This window comes from Rhamphochromis longiceps, linkage group LG4 (assembly GCF_057381845.1).
Source record: "Rhamphochromis longiceps isolate RC_006_pf linkage group LG4, R_longiceps_female_GT1.1, whole genome shotgun sequence".
NCBI classification, from domain to species: domain Eukaryota; kingdom Metazoa; phylum Chordata; class Actinopteri; order Cichliformes; family Cichlidae; genus Rhamphochromis; species Rhamphochromis longiceps.
The window spans coordinates 38,969,291-38,995,929 of NC_140560.1; the positions used below are offsets into that span (position 1 = coordinate 38,969,291).

At 41.8% G+C, this 26,639-nt stretch overlaps 1 protein-coding gene across 2 annotated transcripts; it reads right to left on the reverse strand.

The window, feature by feature from the left end:
• Positions 1–1,656: 1,656 nt before the first annotated feature.
• On the reverse strand, positions 1,657–26,639 carry scn4ab (sodium channel, voltage-gated, type IV, alpha, b). Of its 2 annotated transcripts, XM_085404974.1 has the most exons (30): positions 26,472–26,639; positions 26,251–26,388; positions 24,145–24,263; positions 23,963–24,052; positions 22,048–22,176; positions 21,648–21,739; positions 21,222–21,494; positions 21,085–21,148; positions 20,856–20,997; positions 17,798–17,998; positions 17,621–17,729; positions 16,414–16,652; positions 16,213–16,284; positions 16,032–16,133; positions 15,126–15,482; positions 13,367–13,568; positions 13,034–13,275; positions 12,743–12,842; positions 12,439–12,593; positions 9,468–9,641; positions 8,167–8,289; positions 7,795–8,079; positions 7,567–7,620; positions 5,920–6,061; positions 5,739–5,836; positions 5,376–5,646; positions 4,624–5,245; positions 4,380–4,524; positions 4,224–4,301; positions 1,657–3,091 (listed from the first exon to the last, which is right to left on the reverse strand). In XM_085404974.1, the coding sequence occupies exons 1-30, from the start codon at positions 26,601–26,603 to the stop codon at positions 2,741–2,743; spliced, it is 5,301 nt and encodes a 1,766-aa protein (XP_085261100.1). In that variant the 5' UTR covers positions 26,604–26,639; the 3' UTR covers positions 1,657–2,740. The 2 variants fall into 2 exon arrangements, with proteins under 2 accessions (XP_085261100.1, XP_085261099.1); XM_085404973.1 differs by lacking the exon at positions 26,472–26,639 and having other exon boundaries at positions 5,739–5,843; positions 5,924–6,061; positions 24,145–26,318.

The following is a 26,639-nucleotide window of genomic DNA, read 5'->3' on the forward strand; positions in this document are numbered from 1 at the left end:
GAAACTGAATTTATTCAACACTGCATGAAAGTGAGAAATCATAGAGAGACTGGTCTGAGGCTGTGCAGGGACGTGTTTTCTCATTAATGACTTTTTTTTAATCATCTTTTATTTAAAAAAACCCATAAAGTTTCAATAACGTTTCTTCAAAAAACACCAAACTCTTTGATGTAAGTCTCTGTCTGAAGAGGAAGAGTTCATCCGAAGAGTGGACAGCAGCTCAGATTAGAGCTAACAACAGCAAAACCAGCCGAACATCAGCTGCAGGAGGAGACCAAGGAGAAAGACTTGCGCCTCTGTCTTCGATCGCCTTTCCCGCTTGTCAAATGTGACGAAGGAAAGAGAAGTTTGGTGATCCCAATCTAGCTGCTTCTTACTGTGATGTTGACGTAGCTGCCAAATGTCTGAAAGATGGACTACAAACAGATTATCTTACATACTTTACCCAATCTGTTGTCTGCTAGATAAATAAAACCTGTCAGTTCATTAGATAATAACTGCAAATAAACGGGAGAAAACAGCTTGTAAAGGAAATCCTTTTCAAATGAGATTCTCTCCCTGTTGCAGAGATGATCCAGAGTAACTCCTCATTCATTTGGGATTTCTGTGACTGCCATCAGATTCATCCATGATCGTCCTAAAGGCTGAAACACACCTGACAAAGCTCCTGCAAACCGAGCTGAGAGCAACACTTTATTAAAACTCTTCCTTTTTATTTCTTTTACAGGCCCGTCTTCAGATTTCAGTCAGTAGTTTATTAATGAACATTAACACGACCCAAGTGGAATGGTGTTGGTTTATCGGGCTGGGACAGAAAGCTGTTCATGATTATTAACGATTTGTGTGTGTGTTATAAAACTGTCACTGTGTGACCTTCCTGCAGCTTCAATATTTAAACTGTTAGGAAATAAACTCATTCATCTTAATTAGCATCTTGTCTCCATGGAGATAGAGACGCAGTGAATATGTGAGTGGCCTTGAGCAGAGACCAGGTGTGCACTGGATTCATTCTGTAATCAGTCAGAAGATTATAAATAAATGATGGTAAATGGCCTGTATTTATATAGCGCTTTACTAGTCCCTAAGGACCCCAAAGCGCTTTACATATCCAGTCATCCACCCATTCACGCACACATTCACACATTATAATGTCACCCGATGCATTTTATTAACCACTGAACTGGTTGCTTGTGCCTCGTGCTTTTATTTAGAAGGGGCTGTAGCATAGTAAGTCCAGCAGGGGGCGACAGAGTAGAAACTTATTCTGTCAACAGTTTACTGCTCACATGATTAAAATAGATTTGAAGTCATTATCGGTAAGTGCAAACAGACTAACCTTAAATTAGTTTAATTAACAGTAAGTTGAAGACCCCGCCCCCAGGCAATGCTTTAAAGGTTCAGACTGGGTTCAAGTTCAGGGTCAAGGTCCTGGGAAGTCCTCACAAACACCAGAACACGTGTGTGTGTGTGTGTGTGTGTGTGTGTGTGTGTGTGTGTGTGTGTGTGTGTGTGTGTGTGTGTGTGTGTGTGTGTGTGTGTGAGATCCTTGGTCAGCTGTTGCTCTTCTTGTCTTTCTCTTTGAACTTTGGCCATTTAGACTCGACAGCAGCTGTCGCCTCTGAGCCAGACAGGAAGAGAAATCTGAAGGTGTGAATACTTAGCGTCCAGGTGAAAGTGCAGTTGCGAATCGGAAAACTTTATTGATATGTACAGACATAAACGTCATGACAACACTTACAGAAGCTTTGTTTTACTGCAGGTCACAACTATCCTCCATCCAACTGACCACTCAGATGGCTGAGACTCATCCACCACATGAAGCAAAAGTTTCTTAACAACAAGAAGACAGTTTGACAAAGTTCACCTGCAAGTGAAGTCTGTAAAAAAACAACATAAATGTATTTTGAGAAGAGACAAAGGTTTTAGGATCACTGAAACTCAGCAGAGTCCATAAAAAGAGAAAAAAGAAATTACTTCTCTTCTTCTTCAGTGAATAAACACTGTTTACATCACAAAAACAGCCTGTTCCTATTGGCTGTCCATTTTCAGTGTAACAGTTTTATTTCTTTTCATTTCCAGGTACATGGACATGTTTTATTAAAAAGGTGTGCAGCAGTCTTTGAGGGGTGTTTGCTTTTATGTCATTAGTGTGTCAGAAATGTTCACCAATCAGGAACAGTGTCAGCATACAGCAAACAAGCTGCCTCAGCCAGTAAAACAACACTTCCCGTTTTATCAACTCTGCAGAAGCTTTGATTTTGCGTAAAGAAAGCACCTGCAGCTGCATTCAACAAACTGGAAGTATTAAGAACTGGGAATACAAACAACTTGTAGGTTGAGTCTTTTGTTGATGAAATGTTAATTAAATAGGTAAACATGTGGTTATATTTGAACTACTTTAACCAGAACTTCTTCACCTGCTAACATGCTGTACTCTCATTGACTGTCAGCTCTTAGGTTCAGGTTAGTAGCACATGCCTGTTATGAATTAATGAGTACTGTCTCAGGCAGTTTCAGATACAATATCAAACACATCCATCATAACATTTGAGTCGATCGAGGTGACTCAGAAACAATCAATAATCAGGGTCACCTGCAAAGTTTGACGTCACACAGGGCATTAACAAAGGTGTTAACCTCTGAACACACCGGAAAAACAGAGTCTCTGCTGAGTTTGTAGAAAGAACGCCAGCTGCAGCTTCCACAGGTGAGAGGAGAAACTGGAGGAACAGGTGTGCTGTCACACGACAGATTCCCTCAGGTTCTCATCTTGAACAAACTCATGAGTGCTGCACGGCGGGGCGGCGCGGAGAACAAACTCGCTCTGAAGCTCTACCCGGGTGGGATGCACCTGACCTGAAGCCGTCTGCTCGTGGCTGCCGCTGTACGGCTGACTCAGTCCTTTAGAAAGAGTTGCTTCTGTCTCTGGTGGCTTGTCCTGTCGTCCGTCCAGCTTCTCTCCGTATTTGTAGGATACCCGTTTGACCTTGCCCCGCTGAAGGAGGTGCTTCCTGTACGCTCTCTGGATCACTGTCGCTGCTACCTCTTCCTGTTTCCTCCGCAGAGTACTGCTGATTGGTTCATATGACTCCTGTATGTCATAATGATCACAGCATCAGAGACAAATAATATTTCTGACAAGCTGTCAAAAATGTTTTTGACAGCTTGTCAGAAACTGAATATGAACAGATAAAAATGCTGCTCTGTTACAAAAACACTGAGCTTGATCTGCTGCATGTTCACCGACACATGAAGAGCCCACGAATCGCCTTCTAAAAATGTCTCTTCATTTCCCATCAGGACAGAAATGTGTTGTGGCCATTTTTGTTGAATTCTTGTGAATCATAATTTTTATCCATTATAACATACTTAAGCTATTTCCCTATTAAAGTCTGTAATTAAAAGTTTAATTTTGGAAAAGTTGTTTGGACCCTCGCATTAACTCAGAGCATGCTTGGTGGAAATGTTTTCCTTGTTGTCAGCTGGTAAGACGGGAGCGTTTTTAAAATGATTTTTTGACCACTCTGTGAACTTGTGGAATTAGATTAACTTTTGTTTATAAGATAACCTTTATTAGTCCCACACTTGGGAAATTTGTTTTGTTTTATAAGTTGTAAGAAATTATTTGGTTCATAATTTTGCAAGAAATAAACAGCATATATTTTTCAAAGAGTCACGTTGGAAGTGCGTTCTGAAACAAACCACCTGCTGCCACCTCAGGCCTTTTCTTGGATTATTCTGTTTGGAAGCTTAAAGGCCGTGACACAGAGGTTAACCATCTTAACCTCATTAGACACCAATCCTAACTCTAACTCTGGTTGCCAGAACATGTAAGTTTTGATTTTATGAGATTGTTTATCTGGGTCTTTGGTCTGACCAAAGAACATACTCATTCTGACTGACACATCAAACATACTTACGTTTTTTGCATTTTTTTTCTTTTCTCCAAAGATTTCTCCACAGATTCATTTGTCACTTGTCATTTACATATATATGAGAGCTTTGTGTGACCGTTAGACATCTCAACATGAAATAAAAATTTAGACAAGCTAAGCATGAAGCTAAGCTATAAACAGGTCTCAGATGTAATAACAGCTTCTACACAAATTCAAAGCAGTACTGAAAGGAAACCAATTACTGGTACTTAAATATGCCCATGTGCAAACTCTCCCAAGAACTGTACATGACACTGGTAAAGACTTTATGATAGAATAGAATAGAACCTTGGATGGGTTGTTGGCTGTGAACTTGTCTTCCATGTTGCCTTTTAGAGCATCCATGGCCCCGGAATCACCTAAAACCTATAAATGTAATATAATATAGTATAATATAATAAAGATCCAATAGAATAAGCTGTAAATGTGAGCAGGTGAGGTTACCTGTGCAGTGAGAGCAAGCAGTATGTCCAGACAGTGCAGCTTTTCTCCGGGTACCAAAGGCAGGTCCATTTGGATCAGGGTGGCAGCGTTGGGTTTGGGAATCCTCAGAGGATCCTGCAGAGCATCGCAGAAGTCTGACAGCTCACTGAGGAACACATTAGAATCCACAGAACTTAACTCTTACAGGTCTTTAGAGAACACCACATCTCAGATTAGAGCCAGACTAAAACACAGGTGGACTCACCTGTAATGTATGAACTGTGAGGCATCGGGGTCAAACTTTTCCCAGGTTTCATAAAACATCTCAAAGTCATCTTCACACAGTGGGTCGCTGCTCTCCTCTGTAGCTACATTGAAGTTCTCCAGGATGATGGCAATGTACATGTTAACCACCACCAAAAAGGACATGATGATGTACGTGGTGAAGAAAACGATGCCTAATGCTGGGCTGCCGCAGTTCCCTCTGACAGTCGTTCCTGGGTTTTCAAAGTCTGGGTCGCAGTCTGGGGGCGTGTTCATGATGGGATTTAGCAGTCCATCCCATCCTGCTGATGTGGTGATCATGAAGAGGCAGATCATGCTGTTTCCAAAGTTCTCAAAGTTAAATATGTCGTCAATCATCGCTTCCTTCTTCACGTAGGCAAAGTTAGACATACCAAAGATGGAGAAAATAAACATGATGAGGAAGAGAAGGAGACCAATGTTGAAGAGAGCAGGAAGGGACATCATCAAGGCAAAGAGCAGCGTCCGGATCCCTTTGGCTCCACGAATAAGACGAAGGATTCGGCCAATACGAGCCAATCGGATCACACGAAAGAGCGTAGGTGATACAAAGTACTTTTCTATGATGTCAGCAAGGAGAAGGCCTAAAGGAAGGAAGGAAGGAAAAAAGAAAGAAGGTGGAAAGGGAAAAGAAAGTATGAGATTCTTCTATTAACGTGTGAATTAAAAAACAAAAATATTAAATATTGTCAGTTTCCTCAAACATGGATTCACCTGCAATGGAAAGTATAACCACCACAAAATCAAAGATATTCCAGCCGACGGCAAAGTAGTGCTGCCGCAGAGCGATGATCTTTAGACCGCACTCTGTGGAGAAGATGATGATGAAAACAAGGTTGACCCAGTAAAGGATGATTTCTTTGTCCTTGCTCTGCTCATCTGTTTCCACCATCATAGTCACCATGTTGAGACAGATCAACACCATGATGAGAACGTCAAAAAAACGTTGGGTCACCAAGTCAAAGACCAGACCCTGAAACTTATTCTGGACACAAAAAATAAAGGAACCATTTAAATCTTGCTCCATCCCAAATGTTTAAATCCTGTTTTCTGCTCACAGGGAGTAATCAAACGGACCTCAGGCCGTGGGATAGGTTTCTGAGGTGTCTTAGAGCCCAGTTTCTTCATGGCGTTGTAATACTTCTTCTGCTCCTCTGTCATGAAAATATCACCTCCTCCCATGTAAAGAAAAAACAACACACAGTCAGCTGGCAAATAGAAATCCAGTAATAAATGATTGATGTCAGTGAGTAAAAACCTATCTTAGCTTTCTGCTGGTTGAAGTTGTCTATAATGACTCCGATGAAAAGGTTGAGGGTGAAGAATGAGCCAAAGATGATAAAGCAGACGAAGTACAGGTACATGTACAGGTTGTCCTCATACATTGGCTGGGATTCCACCTACGCTCCCAAGAATGTAACCATGGTAACCAAGATAAAGGTCAGGGTGAGAATGAAAACTGTTGAGTGATGTCATTCTCTGGGGACACTATTTCAGGGGTTAGGGTGTTGCCATCAGTGTTGGGAAGGTTACTTTTTAAATGTATTCCACTATAGAATACATGCCCCAAGATGTATTTTGTAACGTATTCTGCTACTTTACTCAATGAGAGTAACGTATTCTGAATACTTTGGATTACTTAATATATTATCATGCTTTTTACAACTACATGAATGTCCTATTGCTGTGTGATTTATTACTATTACTGAAGGTTACTCGTCACACCAACTAGATGTTTAAATCTTAATATAAATGAGTAACAGTAGGTGGACATTAGGTAAGGCTGCACTTTTTGCAGCGATCTCGTATAGAAAACTATTCCACGCGTATATAAAACAGGTCCGCGGCTCCGAACCGTAGTAAAGGGACCTCTGGCTAATACGTCGGGTTCGTGTCGGGCTCGTAGCTGAAAACTAGCTTTACTTTGTTGTCTAGGTCGACTTTGCTAGCGAGAGACAGAGAGAGGCGTTGAAAGACTGCTCCAACAGAGCTTATTGTTTCAGAGGAAAACACGAACACGGTGTACAGTCGAGTCTTAATAGCTTACTTACAGCTGGGCTCGTCAGGCTCTCTGTTTGGCTGCAGTGGTTATTATTATATTTACATGCTTCCAGCTCCCGTTTCTGCTCGATGACAGCTCGTACCTTTCCTTTTTCTCCCTCCTCGCGCTCACAGACACATAACGGGTATGGCAGTCCATTCTCCCTGCAGCACAGACTACACTGCCCATCAGGCTACATTCTTTAGGGCTATGACTGTAACACTCTGCTATTGCATTCATATTAAATCATTTTTTGAATAATACATTTTAAAATAATATTTCTTCACGTTATTATGCGGACCACAAGTAGAGGTGACATGGGCCGCGAGATAGAGACATAGACATTTGAGCCTCATAATGCGTGTTTTGTTTGGGTTTCCACCGGCGTGGAATTACCAAAAATAGAGAGAGCATAGCCAAACATATGAAACAGGAAAAGACCGCCATGTAATCCATTTATTTCAACAAAGTAACTGTATTCTGAATATCATCTTTTAAATGGTAACTGTAACAGAATACAGTTACTCATATTTTGTATTTTAAATACGTAACACCAGTACATGTAGTATTCCATTACTCCCCAACACTGGTTGCCATTAGATATCTGATTTCCTTTCCCGCCTAAAGGGCATTGTTTAGGAATCCAACAAAATGAAATAAGCTAAATTGTTGTGATGGCTTAAATGTTTTTCTTAGGTTTACCCGACTAACCACAATAACTCAGAAGCAACGAAACGTTCTGACATGAAAAATTCTCGTCCCTTTCCGTCAGACTTCATTTTTAAATACACAAATCTGCTCACAAGTAGGAGATCTGTGCATCGGTATCAGCACAGTCTCAGTAATCGTTTCAGTACAACTGACCTCTCTTGAGTCTACTGCTCCATACATGATATCCATCCAGCCTTTAAATGTGGCCTGAAAGACAAAAGTCCTGAACATCAGTTTCAGCTGTTCATCTACTGCAAGAATCAGCAGGTAAAGACCCACAAAACATCATGACAGCAATATCTGATCAGTGAGGTCAGTAGAATTATTCTGTATTGATCTATTGGGTTATTTCTCTGTGAAGTCACAGGTGTTCAGACTAACCACTTGCAGCAGAGACAGGTAGCCCATTCCAACATTGTCGTAGTTGATCTTCAGGTTCTTCCAGTGGACCTCAGTGAAGTTTTCCTGAATCAGAGCCAAACACTGGGTCTTGTTGTCAACCCTCTCAGGGAGAAACAACTCTTCCGATGTCTCATTGAAGCAGTAATAAAACTTTCCTGCAAACAGGTTCACGCCCATGATGCCGAAAATCAGCCAGAAGATCAGACACACAAGGAGGACGTTGAAGATTGATGGGACTGCTCCAACCAGAGCATTAACCACCACCTGCAGTGAGAAAGCAACCAGTCAAACACAAATTTACTAGCACCCTGAGACCCTCTTGACAGGGTTGTAGACATGTGCTAGCCCCACCTTCATCCCCTCAAAGCGGGAGAGGGCTCTCAGGGGCCTCAGAGCTCTTAGGGTCCGCAAGGACTTGATGGCTCCCAGCTCAGAGTATCCTAGGATATTTGCTGTTAGCGACACCAGAGACACCTGAAAGACAAATGACACTGGTGGTGAAGTCAGAGTACTAATGTCCTCCTAAAGTAGACTGTTACGCCACAGGGTGTGAGGACCCCAGAATAAACACTTTGTTCTGATTTAAAACAAGCTGTGCATGAACAGAAGTCTATATGAAATATTCAGATTTATTAGCAGTTTAGACATGAACCTGGAGGAATGGAAACCTGTCCTTATTACTGTGGTGGAGTCTCCCTAATGAAGCTTATGCACAAGTTCAATAAGGAATATCTGTAGTCACATATCTGTCTGTTTTCCCGGCATTGCGGCTAATCTAGGCTTTCATTTACTCTCCCACACTGTGCAGCTGATTTTGACATCACTGCTCTAGTCCAGTCATCTTTTGTCCAACCTTCTTCAGGCCAATCAGCCTTTGCTGTGGGTACTATAAATCTCACTGTGTACCCACTCCATTGCAGACCCCTTGGTACAACCCTCCTCCTCCCCATCGACACCTCTCATGACTCAGCCTCCATTCAAGTCTCCATCTTCATTTCCACCACCAGCGTCAAGATTCCTAGGGGTCCAGCCCTAATCCCTATCACCAGTGGGATTCCGTTCTGCTGTGATGGGCCATTGTAGTCGAACCACCAAATACCTCAAACTGAATTCTGAACATCAATAAATTATGTTCAAATCCTTCTAATGATCTCTCCTTATTAAACTATATGCAAGTGTCTGGGGAGACACCAGGGAGCCATGGACATCCATGTTTGTGTCTGTAGAAACCCTCGTTTTGTTTAAAATATGTGGAGGTAAGGCAGAGGTCTTTAGCTCCACTCCAGTGGAGGGGTGGTGCCGCGGGCTCAAGGGGCAGTGCCAGGAAAGTTCCAGGTGGCGGAAATGAGCTTGATGAACTCTTTTCCTTTTTTTAGAGACATCGGGGACTGGCAGACAAGTGTGAAGTACATGAAGCATTGTGTGTTTAACTTAAGCTGCAAAAACACTAGGAACAGTGACTGAATGCTGTGTGGGTCAAACAGGCAGACTGTTGTTGATTCAGTGAAATTGAAGTAGAATTTTTAACCTCCCGTGTTCACATTCCTGTTTATAGAAATCTGGGATGTTTCATAATGTCTGTCAGTTGTATCATAGAAAAACAAAAGATAAACATCAACAGCATCTTTGGTAATCATCCATTCTGTTCTTACATCTACAATGAGGAAGTCAAGCCAGCACCAGGCGTTGGTGAAGTAGGTCTTGAATCCATAGGCGACCCACTTGAGAACCATCTCCACCACGAACACGTAGGTGAACACCTGATCCGCATACTCCAGGATCGTCTTTATGACCCGACGCTGCTCCATGTAGATATCTTCAAAAGCCTGTTTTCAAATCAGCTTTAGTCACCACATGGAAAGGAGTTCACTGTGTAGTGCATCTGCTTGTAGAGTGATATTTATTAAAATAAACCAACACAGACATTTTCAACAAGATTAAAGTGCTTTCTACTAGAGATGGACCGATCCGATATTACGTATCGGTATCGGTCCGATACGGACCTAAATTACTGGATCGGATATCGGAGAAAAATAAAAAATTTAATCCGATCCATTAAATATCACGAAAGCACCTCACAAAACTTGCAACACGCCGTAACTCACCTCAGAACGTTAGCACGTCGGAGCAGTATGCATCACGTGATAGAGCGGCTGTGGCATGCAGGACCTGTCGGTGGTCTGGATAGCATTTGGAGCTTCGCTAGCAACCCGGCATTTCATCTCCGACAAAGTTATCCCCGAGAGAAGTAAAGCAAGTGTGTAAGTCCATCTCTGAATGTTTGTAAAGCATTCCCACGTTAAGCTTAACAAGCGACTGCCTCTCGCTCTCCGGCTGCTACTTCAATCATGAAACTGCTTAATGATCAGCTGATCGGCTTTTCTGTCGCGAGTCCGTGTCTCTTGTTTGCTTTTGGCCCACTTTGCACCAGAAAGAGGAAACCAGCGGCTGAACAACAGCAGCACGTTTAAGCTTGATCAGCTGTTGTTAGAATTTATTTATTATTACTTTCTACACCAGGATCTTTTTCTACGTAGCTGACGGCTGGTAACTTTCCAGGGGCGGATCTAGCAAAGTTTAGCCAGGGGGGCCGATAGGGCATGAACAGGGAAAAGGGGGCACAAAGACATACTTTTCTTTCTTATTCTCATTTAAAATGTCTAGCTTTTAATAAATAATTATCTGACACCCAAAGTTTTAATCTGATGTAAAATGTATAGAAGTCCATTATTGTATATAGTAACTATTACTTTTTAAGTACTTTTTAAAATACCAGAATAGGGAGGATGGTGTAGGTTTAAGTTTATTAGATTGATCAGTATTGCTGAACTATGAAATTTTTTTTTTTTGCATACAGGTATAACAGAATAGCTTTAGTGTAGTTGTTGTTTTAAACTTGAGTATGAACTTATACAAAATGCAGCAAGATATTTAAAAAACAGTTTTGTTGATTAAAAAACACTATATCGGATTCATATCGGTATCGGCAGATATCCAAATTTATGATATTGGTATCGGTATCGGACATAAAAAAGTGGTATCGTGCCATCTCTACTTTCTACACTTGATAGACACAAACAGTTTTATACTGCTTTAGTTTATTCCTCTGATAATTTTACCAAACTCATTTGCTAAAATACAAAAAAAATGGCTCAACAGTAAAGGACTTGGTTCTTTTTGTCTTAAACGGCGAGTTATTTTTAAAAAAAGGCCTCCATTCTGATCACACCAAAGAGCTCACAGGTCACTTTGGATTGTATCTTGCAGGTATTTTAAGGTAGTTCCAGGTATTCCAGGCAAAGGTATTTTCAAGATTAAGATGGTATTTCTCTTCAGTTTCAGACATCAGCAAACTGATGGTGATGGCACCATCAGAACACTTGTTACAAACACTAAGAGTTTATCATGTCACTCACTCAGGCATTCAAACCTGACCTCTCGGTTAACCTGTCATTTAAATTCTGAGTTTATTTAAAGCCTAATCATCTCAAATGAAAAGGAGAATGGAAGTGCAGAATAATCCGTTTCTGAACAAGAAGTTCCAGTTGCACATTTTACATAGTGAAAAAGTAAAGTTTGAACCTTACCCATTTTTGTACACTGCTCATAAAAGTTAGAGGACCACTGTGAAAACACATTAGTCCTCAGTTGGAAAAAAACCACACTGGATATCTGTACCGATAAGAGCTGGGTAATGTGTTAGAAGTGAAAGGATGCCACAATGTTTGATAGAAATTAAAATTATCAACCTACATCAAGCGTGTCGAACTCCAGGCCTCGAGGGCCGGTGTCCTGCAGGTTTTAGATCTCACCTTGGGTCAACACACCTGAATCACATGATTAGTTCATTACCAGGCCTCTGGAGAACTTCACGACATGCTGAGGAGGTCATTTAGCCATTTAAATCAGCAGTGTTCGATCAAGGACGCATCTACAACCTGCCATCCCAGACCTACCTACAGACAACATCCTGAAAATCTAACTAAAAAAAAGGATGCAGCAGGCTGGTCTATTTTGCTGAAATTTTATTGCAGCAACCAACAAATGGCACTCCGTAGTTTGTGTTGTATGCATGGGTGACAATGTCAGAGCCTCTTTCTGATAAGATGATGCTAATGGACAGTCTGAGGTGCCACCTGGTGGCGTTGGATGGATTGAAACATAACGTCCCGGTTGTGTTCTATCACATTTGGGTTAGGCAAGCGTGTGGGCCAGTCAATTGTTGATCCTCTAGTGTTCCAGGAACAGTAATTTCAATAATACGAAAGCAGCTTGAAACTGAGCTTCATAAAAGTTTAATTGACTTGATGCTGAATGCTGATTAAAAGGTGTTTCTTTGAGTTGTCGTGTGTTCATGTAGGGGTATTTGTTATATCTCACCTGTAAAACCTGAAGCAGACATATTAGTAGCCAACATGTGCTTGCCCACACTGTCTCCACAGGTTAGTAATCACTGTACAAATACGAACCAGTCATTTCTGACCTGCTCAGTCACATGATCAAAACAAACCAATCAGCACTGAGAAAACTGAGCAGCAATCAGAATTATGAGGATTAAAAAAACAAAAATATTACAAGCAGAACAAAACATAAAAAACTCAGAAGAAGAAATGAAGGTTTTACCAGAGCACCGCTGCTCAGCAGGATCATGAATATGATGAATGTCTCAAAGTAGTTGTTCTCTACAATAGTGAAACAAGTTCTCCTGAAATTAAACCAGACTTTCCCACGGCCCTGGGAAGTGTCTATGTCCAGGAGTGGACAGCCACTGTAAAACTCTGAAATATCAATTAACAAACAAATGCAGTGTTTGAATTGGCCAATGAAATCACAGCACACATTTAACTTTGCAGTCGGTCCACAAGGAACGCTTCACCTTATAATCACAAACGCTAATGTGTGTCTATGAACGCATGCATGTGCCTACTGTCGCTGCAGCAGTCCACAGGCGTGTTTGTTTCTTCATCTTCCTCCTTTGGGACTTCAGGACGAAAATCTGCAGTACTGCAGACTGATGACATATTGCCCTGAACAAAAAGAGAGCAGTTAAACTTTGATAAAGACAACACTAATACATAATTACTAAAACTAATCCAACACTAATGACATTAATACAGGAGCAGAGCCTAAATTACCTGTGTTTACCTATACTAGCTACTGCATCATGCTGCTGTGAAAAAAGGTCCATAGAATAGAAAGGAACAATAACAGGGATTACTTGTGAGTACTTCTCTTCTCCATCCAGGTCATCTTCCTCTTCCTCTTCATTTTCACGTATGTCAAAGTAGGACTCAGCCTCGGCTATTGGGACCCGCAGGGATGCAATGGTATGGTAGTTACTGGTCAGGATGCCATGGTTAAAGCTAGAGGCTTTGTCATGGGGCTCTGGTTCATCTGAGGTCACAAAGGTCAAAGGTAATACCTCCTTCATCATTGTGTCGTCTTCCTCACAACTGACTGCTAAAGTAAATGGACATTAAATCCAATTTAAAGCTTTTTTTCTTTACACATAACACTAATAAACAATAAACATCTGAAACATGGCTTGTACCACTGGACTGGTCTTGGTTGACTTGTTTCTTATTTCTCACTAAAGCCCAGATGTGTTCCAGGATCCAGAACTTGGTCCAGGCCACAGCCTGGTTAATCCGGTTTATGGCGATTTGTAAATTGTTTTCTCCTTCATCTTCTGGAGCTGCTAGATTATCACCACTGAAAGAACTCAGCAACAAGGCCAGGAACAGATTCAGGACCTGCAACAAAAGGGAAAAGCTTTAGAAACAGATTCATGGCCTAAAATAAGAAGAAACTAATTTAGGAACACATTCAGAATGAAAAAATAACAGTTTTATCAGTGAATGCAAGACAGGCACTGCTTGCTCAGTAAAACCTATAAATCAATATCAATTAAACCAAAACATGAAAGCTGTCTCTCGCCTCACATCTCAGTGTTCTGTCACAAAGCTTCTCTCATTGCCTGTTTACGTCATCCTTTGATTTACTGGCATCTTGTGGGTGCATTTAGCTATCATCTCTGGAAGCAGATTTAAATCTACTTGGCCTGGGCTTGGCAAGCCTGTGGAGCTCCAAAGTCAGCTCAAATGAAGTTGGACTCTGGCAGTGTCTGATGCAAAAAACTTGAGTGTGGTGAGAGCATGGAACAGCACTTTTGGACAGCCTCAAAGCAATTGTGGCAAGCTAATGTACAACTCATAATTCCTATTTATGTGTTTTTGTGGATTTGGAGAAGGCATTTGACCACATCCCTTGAGTATCCTGTGATGGTGACCAGGAGAAAAATGGCATTGTTCCTCCTGAACCCAAAATTCAACAAATGAACAGACTCACTCTCCAGTATCCCGACATAGATACTGGAGAGTGAGTCCCAGGGGGTTGAGGAGTGTGATCCCCCTGTAGTTGGAGCACACCCTCTTTTCCCCCTTTTCACAAAGGGAAATGAGAGGCACTGTCCCAGGACTCTACTCAACATTGCAAAGGCGTGTCAACCAAGAGAGCCTCACAACATCCAGAGTCTTAAGGAACTTAGGGCAAATCTTGTCCACCCCAGGGGCATAGCCACGGACCAGTTGTGTGAGTCATCAGACGGTTTATCAGAGTCGCCATGAGGCCGTCAAAAAGTGCTGTTCCATGGTCTCACCAAACTCGTCCCACGCCCAAGTTTTTGCATCAGCCACTGTCAGAGCCCAATTCGTTTAGCCTGCCAGCACTTGTCAGCTGCCTCTGGAGTCCCACAGGCTAACCAAGCCCAATAAGACACCTCCTTTAGCCTGACAGCTCCCTTGATCTTCCGTGTTTCCCTTGCAGCCGTAGCCCCTTGCAGTAACCACAGCAATGGTGTGGAGGTGTGGAACATGATCTAATGGAACTCAATGTCACCAACCTCCATTAGAATGCCTTAAAAACTCCGCCAGAGGTGGGAGTTGAAGAGCTTTTGGATTTGGGCCTCTGTCAGACGTTCCTAGTGCACCCTCATGTTTGGGTACACCAGGTTTGTTTAGCATCTCACCACCAGTGCACCAATGTGCACCAATGTGCATGACAAATTTCCTTGGGCAAGATACTAACCTCAGGTTAATTTCTGATGCATCAATGCATGTGAATGTTAGATAGAAAGAGCATGGAAAAAAAATCTGCTGTGAATGGTTGATGAGGCTTGTGTTAAAACAAAAACGCTGGGTTTATCGTCTTTGCTTGCCTTTCTGTAAATGTCACCATATACCTTTGACTTTCAAAACCTGAAACAATAAGAAACTGATTTGGGAAAAAGCACTTTCTAGTCAGATACTCACCACCAGGTTTCCAATAACCAGGACCATCATGAAGACAATCAGACACATGGTCTGATCCGACACCTCCATACAGTCCCACATGGTCTCGATCCACTCACCGCACAGCACCCTGAAGATGATGAGGAAGGAGTGGAAGAAGTCATGCATATGCCAGCGAGGAAGCTCACAGTCCTCTGCAATGCGACAGACGCAGTCTTTATAGTTCTTCCCAAACAGCTGCATGCCGACGACAGCAAAGATGAAGACAATGATGGCAAGAACCAGAGTCAGGTTCCCAAGAGCCCCCACCGAGTTCCCGATGATCTTTATCAGCATGTTCAGGGTTGGCCAGGACTTGGCCAGCTTAAATACTCGCATCTGTAAAGGTGAAGAGGCATGTGAGATAAGGGTGAGAAGACAGACTAGCACTAATATCTGGTCCATTAGTGCTCCGGTCCATTCGCACCAGAACCTCTCGCCATAAGAACAGTTTCTTCCCCTCTGCTGTTGGACACATGAACAATAACCATATGACTGTTCCCACCACTAACACATGACCCTACGCTGTGTTCACTGCATCATTCCATGTTTGGCACTGATCACCACCTGCACTCATGTATATATCTTTCAACGTAGCACTCTTAATTCTTATTCTCATGTATATATCTCATGTATATCTCATGCACATATCTTTCCACGTAGCACTTTTAATTCTTATCCCTACTTTTATTTTTTTCCATGTCTATTTAAGTGCTATTTATGACACTATGTTTGCACTGAAGCACCGCAGCAATTTCCTAATGTTGTAAACCTGCTCAACATTTGGCAATAAACCCCATTCTGATTCTGATTCTGATTCTAATATCATTTTTCATTCACTTTCTGAGTAAGTGATGATGGTAATGACAATGATGAGGATGCACTGACCAGTCGGAATGAGCGTAACACTGATAGGCCCTGAACGTTAGCTAATCCCAGTTCAACCAGACTCATGGTGACAATGATGCTGTCAAAGATGTTCCAGCCCACCTACAGCCATGACAAAAAGTACAAAAATGTTACTATAGGAACAGTTGTGAATCATCAGTAAACAAACGCAAAGTCTGACCTGGAAGTAGTAATACGGGTCCATGGCCAGAAGCTTAAGGACCATTTCAGCTGTAAAGATACCTGTGAAGACCTGGGGGTTTAGAGGTGAGGGGTCAGACATCCAAATATGTTAAGATCTTTACTGTGTTTAACAGAGTGTAACATTCATGTGAGCTGAATGCATCTAATCAGGATCACATTGTATGACTCTATCACTGACCAGATTCCCAACACTCAGCAGCTCCTCAAACTCCTCTGTCATTGGATAATGCTCCATAGCCATGAAGACAGTGTTGAGGACGATGCAGATGGTGATGGTGAGGTCCACAAATGGATCCATAACAATGATGAAGAGCCACTGCTTGAGCCATCGCCAACAGCCACAACAGTTCCACTTCAGGAAGATGTCAGCGAACACATACCAACATGGAGGACACGGCCTCTGGTCATCCTCAAATTCTGAAAGTCACAGCTGATTGGTGAAGCATGAGCTTTATTGAGATTTTCTCTAAAGGTCCAGATGTGCACATATCACATACAAATGTCACAGACCAATTAAATGGGATTTATGCAGTGTTCATTGTAAGACAAAGAGCTTCACAGAGGTTATAAGTACAGTGAAGGCTTTCTGTTTGTGTTATGCTTTTTCCCTGCATACTGTCACAAGCCAGAGATCAGAAGTCAAGTGAGATTGTTTAAAAATTTAGACTGAATTTCTATCTCCAGGTGAAGAAGGTTAATTTTCATCTCCCTTGTTCTTGCTGTAGCTATTACTCATTACCACTGTGGTTTAAATCTCTCCTCTGGAGTCTTTGTTTATTTCACCTTCTGCTGCATAGCAGTAGCTCAAAGTTAAATTCAACCTTTGGTTTAACATGTTTCTGCTGTTTGTGGGAAATACATGAAAGCTGTAATTGATTTGAGCTCATTAATGTGCCTATAAACATTTTAGACCAAATGTATTTGAAAGCAGCTGAACAATTACTATAGACATTTATGAACATTGGAGATGATGCTATTTGGACACTGTAGGTTGGTATTTTCAGCTGCAGCAGCTGTGATTTAAGACAGATGGATGATTGAACCCTCATGTTTATCTGGGTTTATGCTAACTTGGGACTCACTGAGGATGAATTTCGTGCCTCCTTTCACTTTCAAGCCAAAGATCTTTCACGTATAAGGCCAGGTGTTAACCACTACACCACAGAGCCACTGAACACTGTTAGTATAGCACAGAGATTTTACCAGAGACTTCAAAATGCTTTTAAAGAGACTTTACATAGGGACCATTCAAATGAAAACGACCAGCTTCGTTTTTCCCGCAAGGTGCTCAACGTCTACCTCTGAACAGTTTGGCCTGGTTGGTCATAATGACAGGACATCCCACAGGCTCTGTGTTAGAGGTAACATGACACAGGTGTATGTACCTTCCATTGCATTGTGCTCTAGCTTGTGGCTGTTTAAATCTGTAGATGAATTTTTCTTCTGCAGTGTTGGGTCTGCATCCTCTAACAGCTCTGCCGTCCTGGTTGCCTGCTGTAATGAAACAAAGATTCAGCTGTGTTTAAATGATCCTGTGCAAGTTTTCATGCCAGTGATCAGACCTCCTCTTCTCTCCTCTTCAGCGCCTCCAGGATCTGAGCGTACTCCTCCTCCTTCTGTTTGGCTTCAGCGATGGTGGCTTGATTCTGCTCGGCGTACGCCATGGCGACCACAGCCAGGATGAGGTTAATGAGGTAAAATGACCCGAGGAAGATGACGACCACAAAGAAGATCATGTAGGTTTTACCGGCGGCTCGCAAAGTCTGCATAGAAACAAAAGAAGGACAGGTGGGCGGAACTGCTGTATGTGCTTTGGCTCTTGGTTTGTCTCATAATATATAAGATGTATGACTAGGGCTGCTCAATTAATCGAATTTTAATCACGATTACGATCTGGGCTTTCAACGATCATTAAAAATGACTGAGCCGATTATTAGCCCCTCCCTAATTTATCCGCGACACCTTAAAGGCCAGTCCGTGAAAATATTGTCGGGCATAAACCGGTCCGTGGCGCAAAAAAGGTTGGAGACCGCTGATTAAGAGGACCCGAGGGAAGCTCGGAAAGCTAAGCAGAAGTTATTTGGAGAGTGACTGCCGTTGGTTGAAAAGAGAGTTTAAAAAAAAAAAACTTCAGTGGTGTTGCACACTATTTTATATTATTTTTTTAAAGTCATTGTTAACCCTTTAAAGCCGGTCAGAGCAGCACGCTCCGTTTTGCGTAACTATTTTTAAATCCCTGTAGAACCTGAACCGTGTAAGCTAGCGCAATAATTTGTTTTGCATATGAAACCGGAGGAGTTGTACTTACATCTGATGCCATCAGCTTGTCCTCGGTCACGGTTTCGTTCCACATATAGCTTTGCAAAAATTGCATAAAAAGCGCTTGCAGGAACAAAAACATAATATTCCAGAAACACGCTTTGCCGTTCCTATCAGCTGTTCGTAACACTTCCCACAGTGAAATGATGCACATGCTGTTTTCTTTGCAAATTTGCATCATAGGATTGTTTTTTGTTTTTCCTGCAATATATAAAAATTGCTGTATCTCCAAAATAAAACTATGAAGACACTCAAAATAAATTTCCTGTGGTGGGAAACTATTTTTTGCAACTTTATTGTATTTAAAGTTTTGAGGGATAAACCTCTTAAATTTCTCCAAGTAGAAATATATGTAAACAAAACAAAAGCGATTTTCAATTTTTTTTGTAGTTTATTGCACTTTTTTGCAATTTATGTAATTACTATGGACTTAATGCATACATATTATTAAAATATGGGCTATAACAGTTGTATTGATGTATAGCAACTTGAAATGCTCCCACAAATGGCACTACAGCATGTAAAAAAAATAATATAAGCTCTGGTGGACTTGGTTCTATAGTAGGTCTTAAAGGGTTAAATAAATATCGTCAAATAATCGTGATCTCAATTTCAGTGAAAATAATCGTGATTATCATTTTTGCCATAATCGAGCAGCCCTATGTATGACACTGTTGCCCTGTTTATGTTCTCATTTAATTCTGCACTCATTTATTTTGTGTTTATTTGGTAAAATGGTAAATGGCCCTTCTCTGTGCTGACGTCACACAGGTGTATTTGTTCTCTTTATGATGTTTATATCTACAGTTATGCTGTTTCAAGCTGTCAAATATTTCAAACGTCACACAAATATTTTTCATCCTAAATTCTGAGAAAGTTAGAAACCGAATGAAACGTAACATGGCAGTGCATCATGGGAAGTCAGGAAACAGACTGTATCTCAAAAATGGATGTAATGTCCAAATGCCATCCCTCAGTTCTCCATATGTTTCTTCCAAGGAGCCAGATTGTCTTGTAATTTAAAAAATTCTCTTGACCAATAGTTTTTCACGTTTTTTCAAGCTTTTTCAAAGTTCTTCTTTTTACATTGGATGTTTTTTCATCCATTTTCAATCCAGTCCTTGTCCCTGACCATTTTCAAATGAAATTTTTTTCTTGTGTGTATTGAGCCTCTGAACTCTGACCTATAAATCATTAACTCATACAAAGCTCTTTACTCAAGGGACAAACCAATGTTGTGGGAAACAGAGTGAAAAGCCTGAAGTATGCCAAATTACACAAGAACTGAAGTGAAAATCAGTCACGACAGGTCTGATGGAGCTACGTAATATTTTAAATCATCATCAGTAGAGTAGTCATCGGCCAGAAGTTTCCATCCACTCATCATGAGCATGAATCTCATAGTATTTTAGGGCTTTTGATGGTATCGGTGAACTGCAGTGAAGGATTGTATGTCACACATCATGAATCACTTTAAAAAACAAGAATTGGATGCAGAGGTTTGTGTACATACAGGCTGACACACACACACACACACACACACACACACACACACACACACACACACACACACACACACACACACAGACATTTAAATTTGATTGTATTCGATGGTTTGGGCCCCAGGAAGACATGAAACCACTGTTGTGGAGGCTAATGGGGTTCCTTACAAATGAATAAACCTACAATAAACACACACACACACACAGACACATTATATTGATAAAGAGAGCTGATTTCCCCCATACTGGCTTCTCCTCATTAGCTCCCTGTTTACCCTCTCAAGGCAGGCGTTGCCGATTTGCAACAGTTAAAAACTAACAACCTGATTACCCCACATACATATTTTATGAGTTTGTTTTACTCAGAAGTACCACTGCAGGACTTGGTTGTGCATTAGCAACAAAAAGTTTAATTTGAGCCTGAGAGGGTTACATTTATTATGAATTTAAAATCATGCTCCTCACATACAAGGTCTTAAACAATCAGGTCCCATCTTATCTTAAATGCCATAACAGCATCCTAATAGAGCATTTTGCTGCAGAGTGCTCTCTAATATTGTAGGGTGTCGATTTTCAAGTGACTTGAGATAATTGGTGTGAACTGCTTCTATCCAAACATCAGTTTTCATTAGGAAAGAGTTTAGTGAACTCAAAAGCCAGTTAAGTAGTCGGTTTACTTTCTCGCAGAGACCAAATGGCTCCTGATTGATTGGAAAGTATGCAGCTTTTTCTACATGGAGGATGTGTCCATTTTTACAGTTTGTGGAAACAGCCTATAGTGGACCAGCGAGTTACTGACCAGCTGGAACAGATTTTCCCAGAAGTCCTGAGTCATGAGTCTGAAAAGAGCCAGGAACGCCCAACCGAAAGTGTCGTAGCTGGTGTAGCCGTAGTTTGGGTTTCTCCCTGCCTTCATACAGACGTAACCATCCGGACAGACCCTGGACACATTGTTGTCATCATCTGTGCTCATGTTAACATTACTATTATTGCCATTTACTATTATTTGTATCATTATGTTAACATACCCAGCATCAGAGCTGTTTCCACACAGCAGAGCATCAGCATGACCAGGATAGTAGTAATGGTTCTCTGTGACAGACAGACTGGGGTTACAGCTATGTTCTTCAGAGAAGCTTAATCCTAACCCTTAAAGTATTCCTACCTGGGTTGTTGATGTACTCGTAGAAGTCAAAGTTACTGCTTCCCGTGTTGTTGCTGTAAGTGTCATTGCCATAGAAACTGGTGTTAAGATTACTGTCTGACGTGTGGTTGCTAAGAAATGGTGGTGGCATCAGGACACATTTTTGCCTCAGGTTTCCCATGAAGAGCTGAAGACCAATCAGAGCGAAGACACTGAGGCAGAAAACTGTCAGAATCATGACATCAGCAAGCTTCTTCACTGATTGGATGAGAGCTCCAACAATTGTTTTCAGACCTGCGGATTGGATGGGTGTTAAAGTCTAATCACAAACATCAAAGTCATCACTACAGGGAGACGAAAATCGCTGGTTTTTTGGTGGTTAAACACGTTTTTTGTTTTTTAGGTGCACTTAACATCCAAAATCCAGTCATGTACACACACACTGACCAGGGATGACGGTAATCGTTTTAAGAGCTCGAAGAACTCGGAATGTCCTCAATGCCGACACATTTCCCAAATCCACAAATTCCGTCAAATATCTGGAATAGACACATCATCAACACCTTCATCTCTTATCATCGTCACTATTTTCATAATTTTTTTCACCTTTGTAATCATTCTAATCATCGTCACTTGCATCATCTTCCTTTAATTACTAAATGTTGTTTGAAATTTAACTATGAAGATGGAATATAAATAGCTTCCATCTAAAATAAAATATTTTGCTTTTACAGTTAAAGCTGCTTCTGAGGCTTCTTTTTTTCATTTTGCCAAATAAAATGAAATAAAATTACATCTGAACCGTATGCTGTCTGATTAATACATCAAATGTATGATTGATTATTACGCCATGCTGATGACCATGAAGTCCAGCCAATTCCACGGGTCTTTGAGGAAGGTGAAGTCTCCGATGCAGAATCCTCGAGACAAAACTTTGATAGATGCTTCAAATGTGTAGATGCCTGTGAACACATATCTGTTCAACAAGGAAACAGAGAAAATAAAAAACATAAAACTCATATCAGCAGGGTATTATAGCAGCACAGCAAAATCCCCAACTGGACTTAACACTGGATTTCTGACCATTACATATGTCTGTGTAGGTATCGGTCATCCAGGTCATGGTGGAGTTTGGAAAGAAAGTGACAGTTTTGTGAGGACATTTCACCTCTCATCACCTGACCATCTCACTCAGCTGATCAGGTTGGCTTGTATAGCAGGTACTAGTGATATTGTGTACATGATGGATGCATCACGTCACCCACTTGTTTTCTTACTCTCATGTCTCCATCACTCTGGAACAAGGTAAACCTGTACTCATCAGACCAAGTGACCTTCAGCACCCAGTCCTTGTGCTTTGTAGCAAACTAAGAGTTGCCTTCACATATATGCATGCTCTTACTTTCACGATTAAACAGGATTTCCTCTGCTGAAGTTTTACAATATGATCAGGATTTTTTTCTTATCACATTTCATGGAGGGAAATGAGAGTTTACATATATTCTTCCAGCAGAAATCAGGTTGCAGAGTGAAACGAGGAAAGTAAAGGAGAGCTGTAACACTTAATTATGATTTAAATCAAAGAAACTTTGATTCAGTTAGTTTAATGTTTGATTATTGTTTTTATGTGTCATGTGACTTCAACATGGTACTGTAACCACGTGCCTGGGGCGAACTAAACAACCAAATGACCAAAGCTGCTGAGACTAAGAATCGCTGCTGGAATACAAGAAGTCAAAAGAGGGAACGTGGGTAGTCCAAGGGTTTTTTCCAAAACATTTCCCTCAGAGTGTCATGGTCGCTGTGTGGCAGGCAGGATGAGGACCCAAAATGCAAACTCACGGACTCAGGGGATAAACTCAAAATGCAGCTTTATTGCCGACAAAAGATAAAAGGAAAACTAAACTGGGAAAAACTAACATAAAGTTCACCAGGAAACACAGGGGGAATCACACACAGCATGAGGGAGAACGCGACGCCGAACAGAGGGAGACGCAGACAGAAATACACAGAGGGTTAACGAGGAAAGTGGGAACACACGGGGAACACAGCTGACACAGATAACCATAACGAGACAGGGCGGGGTGAACATAACACTGACGGGAGACGGGCAGAGTCAAACAGGAAGTACAGAGGTTCAGACAGGAGGAGAGAGAGCACGGGGAAAACACAGACATAACGGGCTGGGGAAACATGGAACAACCACAAAGGGAGACGAGGGCTCATAAATACACAGAGGGCACACAGGGGGAGAGAGAGCACGGGGAGAACTTAGACATAACGGGCAGGGGAAACATGGAATAAAACATAAGGAGAGGCGAGGGCTCACAGATACACAGAGGGGCACACAGGGGGTAAAAGCCACGAAGGGAAAACACTTAGGGAACAACACAACAGGGCAACTCAGGAAACATGGCCTAAATAGGGAACAAAATACAAACATACAAGAAAACTAAGAATACTGGGCCAACATGGCCCAGGACCATGACACAGAGCACGTTTTCCAGCTGTTGCAGGATCTTTCTCTCAGCTTTCTGAGAATCTCTGTGCTCACTGATAAACATGTCACGTGGTGTCATAGAGACATCTGCAGAGACCCACCCACGATTATACTCCAGGGTCTCAGACAGCCACAAAACATGAAAAAACCCCCACACAATAACCTGAAACGTGATGTCACTTTAGAGAGAGAGAGAGAGAGAGAGAGAGAGAGAGAGAGAGAGAGAGAGAGAGTGTGTGTGTGCGCGCGTGCATGAACTCACTCGACTGTCTTGCTCCATGCTGGTGGGTCACTCATCGTCATAAACGCACAGTTGGTCAGAATCGTTACCATAATGAACAGACTGAATAAAGTTTTATTTGTAAGAAAAAAAATGTCATCCTGTTGTCATAAAGGCATACTGTGACATTATGCAGGTAGGGTGCAAACTATCGTAAAGGATATGAATGAATGAGGACCTTGATGGCTAAGATCCTGAGTGGGTTGAATGGACTCAGCAGGTGACAGGCGGGTTCAGCATTAAACCTGTAGATCACGTTTCCTTTACTGAGCACAATGAAGGTCTGCAGAGAGACAGACAGGTGAGACACAGGTGACAGGCAGACAGGTGGTATGGTGTTTCTCACCATCAGTATCAAATGATAACATGTAGACTGGTTGGGTAAAGTCCCACACAACCTCAAATATCCTCGAGAGGATAAAGAACTGGTCCATTGTTTCAACCATGACAAAAACTGCTCCTCCTGAATCCAGTGTTCTAGTAGCAAATGAACTCTTGTCTCTGGTACCCTGACATAAACAATTCCAGGAAAACTCAAGACGCTGTATAGGTGGAGCATCCACCCTCCAGTTCTCTTTCATAATGATGGGGACCACCTTCCCAGTCTGCCAATCCAGAGGAACCATCCCAGAGCTCCACATTGTGCTGCAGGTGTGTCAACTAGGAATGCCTTACTACTCAAGCTTTTCACAATGAGTACCACCTCATAAAATATATGGCTCTTGGAGTACTATCCTTATCAATTACATTAAAGTACAGTAGTATCGGCCTAATAAACACCAGATACAGTTTACACAGACAATTTTCTTATGAATGTTATTTATTTTAACTGTCATAAACAGGATGTGACGAGTGATAATAATAACAACTGTACTGCATTAAACCATTCACAGAGGGTGGAATATCCGATCATTAAGTGATGACCTGATGAATCCTGCTTCTGGGTCCAAACTACTCTGCATTTATTAAGGCTGTTGTGTTTTTAGCGTGTTCTCTTTGTATCTTGTTTTATTTAATCTAAAACAGTCAGTGATCACTGTCGGCCTCTCTCGGATTTTACCATTACTATTCATTTTTTAAGCTCAGTTTTTAAAACCTTACAATGTAACTACAGCCCAGCCCATGCAGCAGTATGTTAATGACTAACCTTCTATTGCAGTTGTTCTCCTGACTGAAAATTGGTCCATTAACAGCATCCTGCCATGTGATTACATTTGTTCCTAACCATCGGGAACCCTCTTTGTGTGGAAAAAAAATTGCATTCGTCCTCCAACTTCAGTCACTGCTGTTTGGTTTTCTGTCTTCATTTACGTTGACAGTGAGAGCACTGCTGGCTGCGAAGGTTTACCACTCACTTGCAGAAGAAGCAGATCACATTCTCCTGGCTACCAGGAGCTTCAGCATCCAGGCGATAGTTCCCGACTTACTGACGACATCTCCCGCGCCCCCACCAATTCTCCCGGGGGTCTCTGACTCATCGATGGTGGCTGGGAACGTGGCACCTTGGCACCGCAGAAAAGGGCTGTGTTTTTACCATTAGCGTGACTGCCCTACAACATCCAGGGCTTTTAGAAACTCATGGTGAACCTAATCCACCCTAGGAGCCAGGCCTCCAAGAAACTGCTTAACTGTGTCAGTGACTCACCTCTAGTAATAGGCTAACTAAGCCCAATTCCTTCCCTTGTTCTCAGACTCTGCTAGCTCTACAGAAGCTATGCCAATAGGATTCAGGATGCCCTCAAAGTATTCCTTTCTATGACCAAGTCAGCTGAAGTAAGCAACAACCCACCCTGCTATAAACAGTTTAATTCGAGCACCTCTTTCCCCTTGTGATATTTTGCTTCATCTATAGCCTGAGTTCCCCTTCGCCTGTCGGTACCTGTCAGCTGCCTGTGGAGTCCCACAGGCTAACCAAGCCCAATGGCCCAGTGGCTCTATTCCCCTCTGGTGTCCACAATGTTGATTAGGGATCACGAGAGGTATCAACTGCTTTGCAGCTGCATCTCCTTGCAGCAGCCTAATCAATGAAGGTGTAGAACATTTCCAGCACACCCCCATGATATATTTGGGTGTGCCAGGTGTGTCTGGCATCTGCCCCTGCTACCTGATCCAACTCACCACCAATTGGTGATCAGTTGGCAGTTCAGCTCCTCTCTTCACCTGAGGGCTCAGAACATATGGCCGTAGATATGATAATACAATTACAGAAATGTGTTGTACACTTATGGACATCCTTATGTTCAAACATATATTTCTTTAAACAAAAACACCTTCTTCGACTGGTAGAAAGGATCCAACTCTTCCAGTGGGGTGTTGAGAAACTCAGGAGGTGGGTCTCCATATATAAGGGGAAGAGGTTTTCCGGCCTCCAGGTCACTGGCTGGTTTAGGAAGATCTTCCTCTGCAATCTGTGGCACAGCCAGAGTATGGATTATATGTTTTCAGAGTCCTGATTACTTATCCTTAGCTGATCAGTCAGTATATTATATACCTCAATGTTGTTCTCCTTTCTTATCTGACATTCCTTTTCTTCAGCTTCATGGCGCCGTTGGATTTCCTCCAGTGATGCTGGTGTGAATCGTTTAAAAATCTCTGAACCAATAGGGGGCAAAAGAGGTGCCATGTTGGCATCATGCAGAATCTCCTGAACTTCCCTAGT